This window comes from Labeo rohita, chromosome 20 (genome assembly GCF_022985175.1).
Source record: "Labeo rohita strain BAU-BD-2019 chromosome 20, IGBB_LRoh.1.0, whole genome shotgun sequence".
In the NCBI taxonomy this organism is placed as follows: domain Eukaryota; kingdom Metazoa; phylum Chordata; class Actinopteri; order Cypriniformes; family Cyprinidae; genus Labeo; species Labeo rohita.
Window position 1 is genome coordinate 724,791 of NC_066888.1, and position 15,519 is coordinate 740,309.

The 15,519-nt window shown below is 38.3% G+C and overlaps 1 protein-coding gene across 4 annotated transcripts in view; it reads left to right on the plus strand.

The window, feature by feature from the left end:
* Window positions 1-15,519, plus strand: part of l3mbtl3 (L3MBTL histone methyl-lysine binding protein 3) — a 69,677-nt gene that overhangs the window by 6,709 nt on the left and 47,449 nt on the right. For all 4 annotated transcript variants that reach the window (XR_007829969.1, XM_051138601.1, XM_051138599.1 and 1 more), the window contains exon 4: window positions 1,815-1,965. Coding sequence is in view for 3 of the 4 variants with exons in the window: in XM_051138601.1 (XP_050994558.1) it covers window positions 1,815-1,965 (151 nt within the window). In the remaining variant the exon portion in view is untranslated. The remainder of the gene's footprint in view (window positions 1-1,814; window positions 1,966-15,519) is intronic.

A 15,519-nucleotide genomic window follows, 5' to 3' on the forward strand; every position in this document is an offset into this window, starting at 1 on the left:
CACAACGCAGTCCGTTAGAATATCATTAAAATAAATCCCGCCTACGGAAATTCCGATTGTTGTGGGGGATGAGGCGGGGGATTACCCTAATGATGCAGCACGGAGAACCACTTCTACGAGCCGCACCGCAGCAGGTATAAACACAAGCATTGACTAGACTGGCCGATTCAGAGCAGTAACGCGCCACAGACGTGTGCAGTGTGTGGTAAGAGATTTATTCATAACGTTAGCTGCACTTATAACGAATGTTTTTTAAAATGCATAAACTTGCACTAGAATGGGCTAGGCTAATCAGTGATGATGTTCTTTGATAATGTTAAGCTGCTTTTAGCCTTATGCTGGAGCTGGTTGCGGGCAATGAAATAAATTATTTACAAATGTAAATAATTAAATAAATTAGCACGATAATATCATGTATTGGCGATCTCGCAGGCTGACGATAGGACCTAACACTACTGTAGCGCATTATTTACTCATCCTCCATGCATCCTAGGTGTATATGACTTGGTGTATTTGCCTCACACAGCCCCGGGGGGTTAATAAAGGCTTCTTGTAGCGAATCGATGCGTTTTTGTAAGAAAAATATCTATATTTAAAACGTAAGAATCACTTTAATCTAGCTTGTACACAGAACTTACTTCTTTGACAAGGGGCGTGGCAGTACTGAAACACCGTCTAAGCTGTTTGCCAATCTCAACACATCACATTTGTTTCTCGGAAGGCGGAACCCGAAACTAATCGAGCCATTTGTGCCAGGCTGGGAGACATGAATTGTAATAATGTAAATTATGTTAAAAATAATGTGTTTTTCGAACCACCAAGCATGAAAGCATGTTCTAGTACAGCCCCAAAACAAAATCAAGACTCTATTAAAGAGCATAATAGGACCCCTTTAATATCCTAATGATTTTTGGCATAAATTCGATAGTTTTGACCCATATAATGTATTGTTGGCTATTGCTACAAATGTACCTGTGCTACTGAAAACTGGATTTGTGGTCCAGGGCCAGTAAAATAACAGTATAGTATAAGTTCATCTATAAGTTGTGAATAAAAAAAGATTAAGTAAGTTTACAACAAAATACTTTATACGTCTTTATACGTCAAAATAATAACAAACTTCAATTATTAGTAAAAATTAATAATAAAAACAAAATGTATACTTAAATGCTTAATTCAGTGTGTTAATTGCTGTTTCTTTGTAATTATCTGTAAAAAATGTAGACATGTTCAGAGTGAAAATTGTTTCAAAGTGATTTTTTTTAGCATATAGTTTCAGCACAGAAGAAACTAGCTGTAATTGTAAACCAGCTTGCACTTATAGTACACTTAAAATGGCACTTTAAACAAAAAATAGGACCAATTTTGTTCCCTTAAGTATTAAAATAGTGCACTTAAAAACATACTACTTGTACGTTCATTTTAGAATAATTGCTACATCAAGGTGACTGGAAAGTATACTTAAACTTTAAAATAAATGTAAATACTTTTTTTGTAAGAGTAGTGATACTGATTGACAGCGGAGCAGATGTAAGTGATATTACTGATGTCCTGCATGTTCATTTGGAAATGAGAGTAACAACAGGAACTTCTCAAGATTCATTTAACCTTGTGTCACTATTATAAGTGACCTGGCAACACGGTTTAGTGTTGAATGACAATTTTAAAACCATCCAAACACACAGATTCTCTGTAGACTTACATTTGAAAAGAGCACAGGCTTGTCTGATTTTGGAGGTGATCATTGGTCAGTAATGATGTGTCAGTGAGTTACGTTTTGTTATTTAATAAAAATTTGTGTGGATTTTCCTCAGCTCTCTCCGAGGGTAAAGTCTCAAAGGAGGAGATGGCGTGGGCCCAGCGAGGGCTCGTGTGTGTCCGCTGTAACAGGAAGGGCTCCGTGGTGGACTTCCTGTCTAACGGACTTCACTGCAGTGAGCGCTGTCTGCAGCAGGAGCAACAAGAGTAAGTCCTGTACTGCACTCCCAGGTCAAGCATCACTACTGATCATACGTAGTGTTAATGATGTACTGAAAAAGTGTTGAAGTCGAGCATGGCAGTCGTGTTGAGTAGAGAAGTGTTGGGGATAACACATTATAAGTAAAGCAAGTTATGTAATCAGATTACTGTTTTCAGGTAACTAGTAAAGTAATACATTACTGTACTTTTAAACTTACACACACAATATCTGAGTTACTTTTTAAAGAAATAACGGAAGTTACTTTGGTTTCCTATTCATTCACTGACAGCTATACTGTCCCTACGTTGAGAGAAATCAGGAGTGAGTTGCAGTTGGCATTTTCTTTCAGCTTGAGGCTTATTGATTTTTGGTCTGAAAGGGCCTTTACAGTCACCAAAAATAATAACTTTTAAAAATAATAACTTTTCTGTTTTTTGTTATTAAAAACAAATAAGTGAACCCAGCCCAGGTGACAAACAGTAACACAAAAGCATTACTTTACATAAAAAATAATTAAGTAACGCAGTTAGTTACTTTTATATGAAGAAACATACTGTAATATTGTATTGCATTATTTTAAAAAAGGTTAACTTTCCCCAACACTGGAGGAGATTATGCTGCACTGAAGTGATCAGATGTACCATTTTCACCCTCTGGACCAGAAAACAGCTTAAAAAATGCACATTTCATGATACGATAATTGACACCCATTGAGGAAATAAGGCAGTAGCTTCTACAAAAGAAAATATTTATTGGTAACTTTCCAACCCAGCTTCTCTGTGGGAACATTGTTAATTTCAATTTAAAGTATACAGGTATGTGCCAAAAAATTAGAGTATCGAGGGAAAGTCCATTTATTTCAATAATTTGTTTCAAAAAGTGAAACTTGTATGTTATATTAGTTCACTACACACCAAGTGAAATATTTCAAGCCTTTATTTGTTTCAATTTGAATGATTATGGATTAAAGATGTCCCAATCTAGTCAGCTAATTAACGCAAAACACTTGCAAAGGTTTCCTCAGCCTTTAAATTGTCTCAGTCTGGCTTAGTAGGCTTCAGAATCATGGGGAAGACTGCTGACTTGACGCTTGTGCAGAAGACCATCACTGACACCCTCCATAAGGAGGAAAAGTCTCAAAAGGCAAATGCAAAAGAAGCTGGATGCTCACAGAGCGTAGTATCGAAGTATATTAACAGAGTGTTAAGAGGAAGGGAAAATGTGGCCGGAAAAGGTGCACAAGTGACAGGGATGACCGCAGCCTTGAGAGGATTGTCAAGCAAGGGCGGTTCAGAAATCTGGGGGAGCTTCATAAGGACTGGACTGAGGCTGGTGACAGTGCATCAAGAACCACCACATATAGACGTCTGCATGACATGGGCTACAGCTGTAGAATTCCATGTGTCAAGCTACTCCTGAACCAAAAACAACGTCAGAAGCGTCTGTGCTGGGCTAAGGAGAAAAAGTACTGGTCTGTTGCCCAGTGGTCCCAAGTCCTGTTATCAGATGAAAGCAAATTTTGCATTTCATTTGGAAATCAAGGTCCCAGAGTCTGGAGGAAGACCGGAGAGGCACAAAAGTCAAGCTGCTTAAAGTCCAGTGTGAAGTTTCCACAGTCAGTGATGGTTTGGGGAGCCATGTCATCTGCTGGTGTGGGTCCATTGTCTTTTATCAAGTCCACAGTCAACGCAGCTGTCTACCAGAAATTTTAGAGCACTTCATGCTTCCTGCTGCCGACAAGCTTTTTGGAGATGATGATTTTATTTTCCAGCAGGATTTGGCACCTGCCCACAAAGCCAAAACTACCAGTACCTGGTTTAATAGCCATGGAATAACTGTACTTGATTGGCCGGCAAACTCGCCTGACTTAAACCCACAACAAATCTATGGGGTAAATGCAGACGAGCTGAAGGCCAATATCAAAGCGACTTGGGCTACCATAACACCTCAACTGTGTCAAAGGCTCATCGCCTCCATGCCACGCCGCCTTGATGCTGTAATTGGTGCAAAAGGAGGCCCAACAAAGTACTGAGGACATAATACAGTACATTAACACACTTTTCAGAAGGCCAACATGTGTTTAAGATCCTTTTTTTTATTGGTCACATGAAATATTCTAATTTTGTGAAATATTGGATTTTTTTTTCTTTAATCCATAATCATCAAAATTGAAACAAATAAAGGCTTAAAATATTTCACTTTGTGTGTAGTGAACTAATAAAACATAAAAGTTTCACTATTTGAAACAAATTATTGAAATAAATGGACTTTCCCTCGATATTCTAATTTTTTGGCACATACCTGTAGCATAAACTTAATGTACCAAATTAGAAGATATTTCACAAATTACACTACTCTTTTTTAACACTTTATTATGTCTTTCAATTAAAAAAATAACACATTTAATACAATTATACAAGTCAATTTTCCGCTCAAAGACTTAATTTTCTTCCCTTTTTTTCCCTTCACCAATAGGTATTCCTAATTTTTCCTTCTACTTTCTCTTCCATTTACTTTTTTTCTCCTTAAGTGTACCCATCACCAACACATTAACGTAAATAAATAAATAATAATAAAATAACAATAACATATATTACAATAACAATAATTTACATACATAAACACTTTTACATATGAAAAATAGGGAAAAAATGTAATAAATAAATAAATACAGAACATATTCATATCAAATCTATTGTGATCCCTAATTCCTAGTAATTCACATCGCTTAATAATTAAATAAAATAAAATAAAATAAAATAATAAACAAGTAAATTAAAAGAGAGGGGGGATTATGTAAAAGGGTAATTTATATAATATGTTTTGTTTATAGTGAATACTTTTATTTTAGGGGTGCCCATATCTTTTCAAAGTGTATACCTTTACTATTAATTTCATATGTTTTTTTTTTCCATAGAGTGTACTGTAGACACTACGACTAACCAGTCACTTATTACTGGGAATTCTTGCCTTCTCCTTGATTCTTGACTTCTACACTACTCTTGCTCTAAACACTGTCACTTGTTTTATTCTGGTGATCTCTGGCAACACTGTGAGGACAGTGATTTTTGTAGAAGAACAGATGCTAGCAATATTATTGCAGATCTGCCAAAGATTATTTAACACAATAGCTTGTATTTATGTATTCTTCCTTTTAACATGCTACTATATATTTTACCTGCTTCCAAAAACGTTGTGCATGTGACCCCCATGAGAGCATTTCATACTCACTGTCCCACTCACAGTGTGTGCAGGTTTCAGTCCAGGGTTTCTGAGGGTCTTAAAAAGTCTCAATTTGCACTTCCGCAAATGAAGGCCTTTAAAAAGGTCTTAAATCAGAGCAGAGAGTCTTAAATTCATGAACAATAAACATACTGCATGAATTGCTAAAAATTATATCCTTTTCAGTATTTTTTATAGTTTTCCCATATAAATATCTAAACACCTTTAAATCAAGATACATTTACTTGAGATGCAAACTAAAGATCCATGTCTTGTTTTCTGAGAAACTGAACAAAAGTATGTGAGTTTATGCCTAAAACAAAAACAAATGTCTGTCAGTGGAGAATGAAAAATTGTTTTCATTTTGAATGAAGCTGAATTTTCTGGGCCCATTGGCAGATATTTTTATTTTTTTTTTCATTAACTCACTTCACTTTGGTCAATTTCTCAGAAACCAGACTTCTTAGCTTCTGACATTTTGCTTCTCAAGTAATTGCAGCTTGATTTACATTTTTTTTTTCATTGCACTGATTTGCACTGATAAACAAGACAAACATAGTGACCCTAGTAAAAAAAAAAAAAAAAAAAATATATATATATATATATATATATATATATACTAAAATGTATTTAAAATACATTTATTTTAAACTAAGTATATTTAAGTCTGCTAAATTGGAACAACACATTTTGTACTTAAAGCACTTTAATTGTGCTGAAGTCCAACTAAAGATATACTTAAGTATATTTGATTGTGCAAAAGTGGAACTATCGCAAGTATACTTTAGGTACACTTGAAATATTTTGCATTTAAAGACCAATATTATTGAAAGATCATACAATCCTCATCAGTAGTTACATTGAAACATATTTTAGGCTTAATATTAAGAAATGTGCATTGTGCACAAGTAGTATTCCAAATAAAGTTTAATTACAACTTTTTCATAGTTTTTATATCAGTAAGCGAGACAGCAGTAAATATGTTAATAGCCTTGAACTATACTTAGTATAAAATAAATGCATTTTAAATCTGTTACTTTTTACTAGGGGAGGAACAGCATCACTGTTTGCAGTGTGATGTGAAGGGACAGTAAAAGTTATTTTCTAGAATTCCTGGAGCTATTTTAATCTATCTTTTAATTAATTAAAAGTATGATGGTGTGATGTGTTAGAAAGTTGTATTTTCAGAAATGTTGCTAAAACTTGTTTCTCCTTATACATTTACAGTTAGAGAACATCCAACATTTCTTCCCTTCGTTATTCCTATTTTTTTTTTTTACCTGGTCTTAAAAAAGTCTTTAAATAGTTGTTCCTTCATAAAGCCTGCAGAAACCATGTCAGTCTTTTGCAGGCACACAAACACACCCTTCCCAGTCGCAAACCCAGTTTATTCTCTGCATCATAAACATAACTTTCTGGAATACTAAACTCACTGAGTAATCACAAGCCCTGCAATATGCATATGGCAATATGTACATTATCGACTTTGATAGTCTCAATATATTCTGTGGCCCTATTGGCTCTACATTCAACAGCACTGGTCTCTGACACACTGAATGCAGATCTGTGACAGCTACAGCTCTCTAAACCAGCACTTGACCTGTAACGGGATCAGTGGAGTATAATGACGTATGTGTGAGGTTTTAGGGCACTGATCTGAGTAGCGGTTGTCATGTGTTTGTTTGTGAGCACTGGGAAATGCTTGCATTGACTGCCCTCTCACACTGGTTTGAAATAGAATTGAAATTTCGTTTTTGTGTTTAGAATGGAATGCAGGTGCACTGCGTACTGACCGACATCATATAAAAATAGCATGTTAAACAGTATGCAATATGTAAAGAAAAACATTTTCAAAATAGTATGCTCAGTTACAGTCATATGACCTTATTACGGTGATTTATTTAGCATCTCAGAAATAAAATAGTTGTTTAGTGTTTCAGTCTGCTTTTGTATAAATTCTGACCTTTTTCTCTCTAATCAAAATTTAAGGAAATTGCAGGCAGTATGGCTTCAGGAGTGTTCATAGAAAAGGAAGGTCAGCTTGAGTGCCATGTATTGTTGTAAACAAGGTTCTCACACATTGAAAACTGTCCAAGCATTTAAAAGACAAGGAAATATTCCTTTAAAATGTCCTGCTTATGTTCTGCTCTAAAATATTTAATTGGCTAAACTTTGCTGATAATAATATCTGCTTGTTACTTGAGAGAACTTGACTCATTCTGACCAATTGAATTGTCTCCATAATGGAGTTCCAGTAATTAGGGGCCAAGTATTGAAGTTGCATAGGCACCTGTTGTATTTATTATGGTGTGTTCACACTAAACGCAAATTTAATTGTTCACGCAAGTAGATTACATACAAAATCAATGCAAAGATACGAATCCCAGCAAATTTGCGCCGGGTGACGCGAAATTCGCAACACGCTTGCTACGAATGTGCAATATTCGCCTTAATCGCGTAATCCACGCAAGTTGAAAATTTTCAACTCGAGCGGAAAATCTGCATGATGTGTTCTCGTGCAAGCTAATCCATGAAGAGCTTATTGACACTGAGGGGAATAGCTCTATCGCTCCCTTCACCAGAGTTGTTGTGATTTCCACTCGGAGGACCACAGAATTCTCATCCCGGACTGAGGTAAAGAGAATGACATTGAACTTGGGTGGACGTGGGGGGGTCTGAAAAACTCTCCACCAGCGATCTCAAAGAAATTACACCCGACCGACCTGGAGTGGGGACATTGTGGCTGGTCGGAGCAAAAAGCACTGTGGCTGGAGGTGAGAAGCTCCGAAGGCCACCAGTTGTCTGATGAAGTCGTCTGGTGAAATTGGACCAGAGGATGTCCTGTGCCAGAGAGATCGTCTTGATGACGAATTCGATGTTCTAGAACATGTGGAAACATAAGATGTGTGTCCAAGCATGTTCTGGTTTGAGATGTCAACGTCTGGCCGTTTGTGGAGGGCCAGAAATGCTGTGCTTAAGGCCCAGAGAAGAAGGAAATTGCTCTTTTATTGACCATGTGGTAGCCATCTGCCAGGATGGAGCCAAATCAACTGGTCCCTCTCCTCTGGGCTGCCTGTCTCAGGAATGCTTTGAAGCCTGACAATGGTTCCATATAGCCTGTGGACGAGCTGGTGGTGCACCTTCCTGCAAGAACTGGACCGTTGGGCGGGTCTAGCTGCAGGACCGACTTGCTGCAGGACCTCAGCTGTTCTGGCAGAGGGCCTTCCTCAGTGCTGAGCAGGTGGGGGTTGCTTCCTTGGGGGGGGACAGGGCTGGAGCTCAACCCTTGTTGTGTTTGATGGCTTGCATTTGCTTTTTCACTGTGGAGAACTGCTGCGCAAATTCCTCCACAGTGTCACCGAAGAGACCAACCTGGGAGATGGGGGCGTCAAGAAAGCTTACTTTCTCAGCATCCCACATCTCTACCAGGTTTAGCCACAGGTGGCGCTCCTGGACCCACATAGTGGACATCGCCCTCCCCTGTTCACCCGTAACTCGAAGAGCATAGTCAGTCACTGAGTGCAGTTTCTGCAGTAACTCAGGGTCGGGAACACCCTCTTGTAGATCTCTCATGGATCGCCTTGGCATGCAGAATGGGCGCAGCTTGTCCAGAAGCTGTGTAAGCCTTCACTACGAGAGCTAAAAAGAACTTACAGGACCTGGACGGAGTCTCGGGTGGTCCCACCAGGTGGCAGCATTTTTGTGGGCAGAGATGCACCGCAATTGCTCTCTCCACCTGGGAAACCTCCATATACCCCCTTGCTGGAGCCCCATCAAGGGTGGTGAGCGAGGAGGAGTTGGTGTATTGCATCCTGGCCGAGAAAGGGGCCCTCCACGATTTTGTCAACTCCTCGTGGACTTCCGGGAGGAAAAGCACTGGGGTCGAGCGTGGCCTGAAGTCGTAGTTATCCCGCAGATACCATTAATTCAGCCTAGAGCGTTCGGGGCAGAGTGGAAGTTTCCACTCCAGCCTGATCTCCTTGGCTGCCCGTTCAAGCACCGCCACCATTTCAGCATCCGCCGCTGACCGACACACAGCCTCCGCAGAGGCCAGTTCAGCTGAAGCTTCAAGCCCACCCTCCGATGCTGCAGTTACCTCCTCCTCCCCAGCAGAAGCCCCAAATAAGAATTCAAGCTCGTACTGAGACGAGCTATCAAACTCATCCGGATGCTACCCAGCAAGGCTTCACTCATTTCCCCCCTCTCTCATTTAACGCACATCGCTGCAGCCTCATACCTGGAAGCAGTTGAAGTGAGTCGCGGCTTCTTCGTAAAGAACGCAACTCTCAAGCGAAGCATGCTCAAGGGCATGTCCTCGCAAGCTGAACATAATCCCTCACCGAATGCTGCTTCACCGTGATCATGACCCAAACACTGAACACAATGATTGTGATGATTGCTCGGGGAAAGGTAAAAACCGCAACTAGAAGGACACGGATGGAAAGGCATGTTGAAACACACAAACCAACTGTGTTAGCTCTTTTAGAGAAAACTCTTTCAGGAAGAAGATCTTCTCTTTAAGATTGCCGTCGAAGCACCCAGGGGAACTCTCACAACACCTGAGAAGGGAGAGACCGCTGCCCGTGCCGTAGATTCAACGACAAAGAGGTGAATGTCGCTGCTTCTCACAAAGAGACGCTGCATTCGGCTCCAAAAGACAGAACAATTGAGCAGATGCCACGCTGGCCTCTTTATACACCGTTGTCTGGGGCGTGGCCAGCTATGCAAATTCTGCACACCCAGTTTCATTGGTCTTTTCTGAATGTTGTCAGAGGTGTTTGGGCTTCCAAGAGCGAACCCCTAGTGTCGTACACTTGACACAACTTAAAAGTGAATGACAGAAAGGGCACAAAAATTAAATCGGTTGTAGTGGTAAGTGTATTTCAGTGTATATACAGTATTAAAATGTAACACACACATTAATGTAGGATTAATACTCATCCACCTCTGGGATGGGGCTGTAAACCCAGACACGTAGGCGTTTGGCGTTCTGGTGTATTTGGGATGAGTGACGCGAAAAACATCCCCCGAGTAATCTAGAGCAAGTGATGTGATGCGCATATTTGCTCCGCGTTTGGTGTGACCACACCATTAGTCTTGTTGTTGTTCTTCTTCTTCCACTTGGGAAGTCTGTGGCATTCCATAGATAGGGGACAGTCTGAACATAAACCACACCAAATTTGGAATCTCTGACTCAAACAATGACCCCTTTAATTGCTGCTTGCAGCTATATTTGATTCTGTTACTTTTCTCTTTATCACTGTGAAGCTGCTTTGAAACTATTTGTATTATATTAAAGGGGTCATTGGATGCCCATTTTCCACAAGTTGATATGATTCTTTAGGGTCTTAATGAAAAGTCTATAATATACTCTGGTTAAAAATTCTCAATGGTTGTGTAAAACAACACCATTTTTACCTTGTCAAAATGAGCTCTGCATCATCCTATTCTGGTTGAGGTTGCTTTAAATGTTAGTGAGCTCTGCTTGCCCCGCCCCTCTCTTCTCTCTGTGGAGTGACGAGCCTGTTTACTTTAGCCGCATTTAGCCGCTAAACTTGCTAACTAGCACGTTATTAGGAAAGGCGAGGCAAAGATTCATAAAAAAATCCCTTATACTCATTTCTGCTGTAAGTGAAGCTGGATCACGAATGGTTTGCGCGAACATAGACGGATATATGTAGATCGGGAGGCGCATTCCCTTCACAAACAAACGTAATCCACTGCATCTTCAGCAGCTCAGATGTCGGAAGTAAATGGTGACCATTATGTTCATTATTACATCCAGCAACACAACACCTCAGTCAGGAATATTCTTGTCTAACTTACACCCCTGCTCTAGCATTGAAACAATGGAGGTCGGACTGTTACAGCTGATGTAGTGCAGGTTAGAGGTAAGACGCTCATGTCAATCAACTATCGTGGGAGCGGCCTCTGTCGGTGTGACGACTCACCCAACGCCTACACACATTAATGTTCAAACAACATGTAAAAGTGACCTTTGCATCCGATGACCCCTTTAAGTGCTATAGAAATAAAGCTGACTTGATTAATTGTTACCTGGCTGTAATAAGGTCACTGTTGGATAATAAAAAGAAGCTTCCTGTGGATTTGATTGAAAGACCAAATCACCCAGTCAGCTACTCTGAAATCTCAGTGATTTTCTCCTTAGTCCTTTAAACCTGTGATCACAAACATCTGGAAAAGTTGTGGTAAGTCATGGAGCTTCACTGATCAGAATGACCCTGTGTACAGAACAATGTACAGTCATCTCTGTTGTTCAACAGTGAGTCATGAGAGTTTGAGCAGAACAGTGATTTAGTGTTTTCAGATGTATGCTGAAGTGAAAATTCCTTAAGCATGGTAAAATCACTGTAACACAGCCTTGTATGTCCTAGAGCTTTTGTATCAACACGTTGTGTTGATAAATATCGGTTATATCTGTTATAATGCTAGTTATGTGTTACAGGTGGCAAAATGCACATAGTATACTGCATGCTACCCTCATACTAACTTTAAACGTGTCTCTGATTTGTTAAATACAGTAGTGTTGCTATAAAGCTTGTCATGTTGTGGTATTTTCCAGTCAGCTGTCAACAGATGTGATCAGTACTGAAGCTTAACATGGAGCAGGTTTTAGCTGTATGGGATAAATGTATTTGTTGGTCTGCTGATGTACTGCCTGCTCCTAATAATATGCCTAAATGTGGTTTCAGACAATCATTCATACAATCATTTATGCAGTCAGTAAACATTATACTTGTCAGGGTGTGGAGCTATATAAGCTATGTAAGTTTTCAGGGTGTGAACTGCACCAAATGTTTGTTTCACACTGTTATGCTAAGAGTATACAGCAGTCAACATTTGAAGTGGATCAAAAACTTTAATCAACAATATTTGATTAACTTTTTTCATCCACTTCAAATGATTACTATAGACTGTTGTTTAGAATTTCATTAGCCAAGTATCATTATAAATATTGATATAAGCTGAAGTTATGGTTAGTGTGGTGGAAGAATAGTGTTTGGGAAGAATTTATTCTCAAATTAAAGAGGGGATGTGGTTTATTCGTATGTGCTGTCTGTGCTATTTTAGTGGCAAATTTGCTGAAGGAATTGAGTGAAATTCCTGCAAAGTACTTCACAAACACAAAATAAGTGCTTGCCCAGCTCAAGACACAATCTAGTGTACTAACCGCAGACCCTAAACTACATTAAGTCCTCACTGGGCCCCAGGGCTATGACTTACTGCATCACAAAAATTATACAGGTGCATCTCAATAAATTAGAATGTTGTGGAAAAGTTTTATTTCATTTATTTCAGTAATTCAACTGTGAAATTGTGAAACCCGTGTATTAAATAAATTCAGTGGACACAGACTGAAGTAGTTTAAGTCTTTGGTTCTTTTAATTGTGATGATTTTAGCTCACATTTAACAAAAACCCACCAATTCACTATCTCAAGATTTGGCACCTGCCCACACTGCCAAAAGCACCAAAAGTTGGTTATATGACCATGGTGTTGGTGTGCTTGGCTGGCCAGCAAACTCACCAGACCTGAACCCCATAGAGAATCTATGGGATATTGTCAAGAGGAAAATGAGAAACAAGAGACCAAAATGGGCTTCCATACCACCTCAGCAGTGCCACAGGCTGATCACCTCCATGCCACGCCAAATTGAAGCAGTAATTAAAGCAAAAGGAGCTCCTACCAAGTACTGAGTACATATACAGTAAAAGAACATACTTTCCAGAAGGACAACAATCCACTAAAAATGTTTTTTTTTTTTTTTTTTTTTTTATTGGTCTTATGAAGTATTCTAATTTGTTGAGATAGTGAATTGGTGGCTTTTTGTTAAATGTGAGCCAAAATCATCACAATTAAAAGAACCACAGACTTAAACTACTTCAGTCTGTGTGCATTGAATTTATTTAATACACGAGTTTCACAATTTGAGTTGAATTACTGAAATAAATGATTTTTTTCTACGACATTCAAATTTATTGAGATGCACCTGTATATAGCCTTAATTAGGTTTTTTTTTCCTATCAAAATTTTTTAATGCACTGAAATTTCATAATTCTTACCAATTTCAATATCACAAAAATAATACTAGCCTAAAACAAGCTTACAGAAGACAAATAACCAGTCACAAATTACAGCAGAACAAAGATACATAAGAAAACAACCTACTTGAAAAATGCTGAAAGTTCACATCGCCACATGTGGACATATATCCCAGTCATAATGCTTTTCTCTGTCTTACAACATCTATCCTAAAAACATTTCTGTTTACAACGAGTCATCAACATTTCATGATAAGATCTAGGATTTTGCACTCTTGTGCTTCATCTATAAGGCATCTGCTGTGTGCAGACATCTAATAAATGTCTTTAAGTCAGTTTTACGTACATTCTAAATCATAAACATCTTAAAAACATTTTCTAAATGTCAGTTTGACTTCAAAGAAGAAACATCCTAGAGACGTATTGCCAATGAGCAGACATTGTAAAAAGTATGTCTTCCAGATGTAAACACGCATTCCAAATAGACGTCTCTGAGATGTGTGTGTGCTTTCAAGGTTGATGTGTTGATGCATTGAATCTTTGTTGCAAATCATGTAGAGCTATATAAGTCAAGAATGCCTTCATTTAGAATGGATTTAAAATGATGCACAAGACAGTAATGTTTCACACGTTATGTTTTCTAGCAAATATGTGTATTTATGTATGAATTCATAAACATACATTTTTTCCTGATTTAAATATTCCTTTCATTGTAATTAACAAAATGAAGTGCATTAAACGTTATATTACATCAAGGTTTCCGAAACTGTGAGTTTGATGAAAGGCCAACAAGAAATTAAATCATAAATATGTAAAATTAAAATAAATCATTTTAAAATAACAATCAAAATAATACACTTACTAAAAAAGATGAAATATTTTATGTTTAACTGCACATCATATGACCATTAACCAATGTCAGAGAACCGTGAACATGCAAATGTAATACTTAATTATTAAAGCATTTACTTAAAATCTCAGGGGTACTTAAAGGGGTCATTGATTTATGATTTCACTTTTTTAACTTTAGTTAGTGTGTAATGTTGTTGTTTGAGAATAAACAACATCTGAAAAGTTGCGATGCTCAGAGTGCAAAGGAAAACAGAGTATTGTCTTTTACAGAATTGCTGATTGACCACCCCTTTAAAGTACATATATTAAGTGAAAGAGGTTCAGATGACATAAAGTTTAGGGCTATGATGGTCGCAATGACAACCGCGCCACCGCGGTCGTTGGTCATTTGCCACCGGCGGTACTGCACGTGATGTCACACAATCTATAACAAGCATAATATACAGTGTTTCTGAAACAATTATTCTGCTGTGGCCGTGTTTAGTGTCCCCGCCGGCAGCAGCAGTGAGCACAGGTGCCTTCGCAGCTGCTGGAAGAGATCCACGTTCATACGCACACAATAGGCTAAAGCTTGCAAAGCTCCGGGAAAAGTATTAACCATGATTGTGTCGGGGAGAAATAAGGAGATGCTTAAATGAATTATTAATGAACGAGTGTTATTTGAGCCAGTGACGCAAAGATGACGATTCTGACTCGCCATCTGCTCATTGGATGCGCCTTTAGAGAAAAATGCATCTCTACGGATTTTATAATGAAAAAGTTTTTGTTTTCGATTTGATTTTTTTTTGTTTTAAAGTAGTATAGTAATAATTTAAAGCTTTTTATAGATATATTTATCCTGACTGTAAGGCAAGTCTTCACTGAGTTTCGTTTCATTTTTGTGCAGCGTTCCTGTTCAACACCGAGACATCAGAAAGCGCAATTTGAATGTTTTCGTTATTTTCACAAAGGGACAACATTTTGTTGATATTGTGAGTGCACGCAAATAAAATTAGACCCTTTATAGTCCCGGGTGATATATTGTGCTTACCTTTATGAGCAAAGACTATGGCGTATTTTAATTTTTTTTGCAAGTGATTGAGTGATTGCGCTGGCGCCTCCATGTCCTGCAAAGCGCATTTAGCTTCCACTCTCCAACAAATGATTGTATGCGCATAATACCGTGCATTTCTCCAGGTTAAACGTTTAAAAGAACATTGTGAAATGCTTGAAGATTTTATTTTAGGCAAGTCGTGATGATTTGAGAAGGCAAAATTGATCAAACATAGACTGTGATCGACTCACTGCCTGCCTTTGGCCACTTGGTCGTTACTTTAAAAAGCAAAATCCTTAATTTAACAAACAAAAAAATGTTCCAAACATATTTCTAAATTAACTTTATAAAGAAACGAAAAGAAATATAATCACATTCCTATTAAAAAC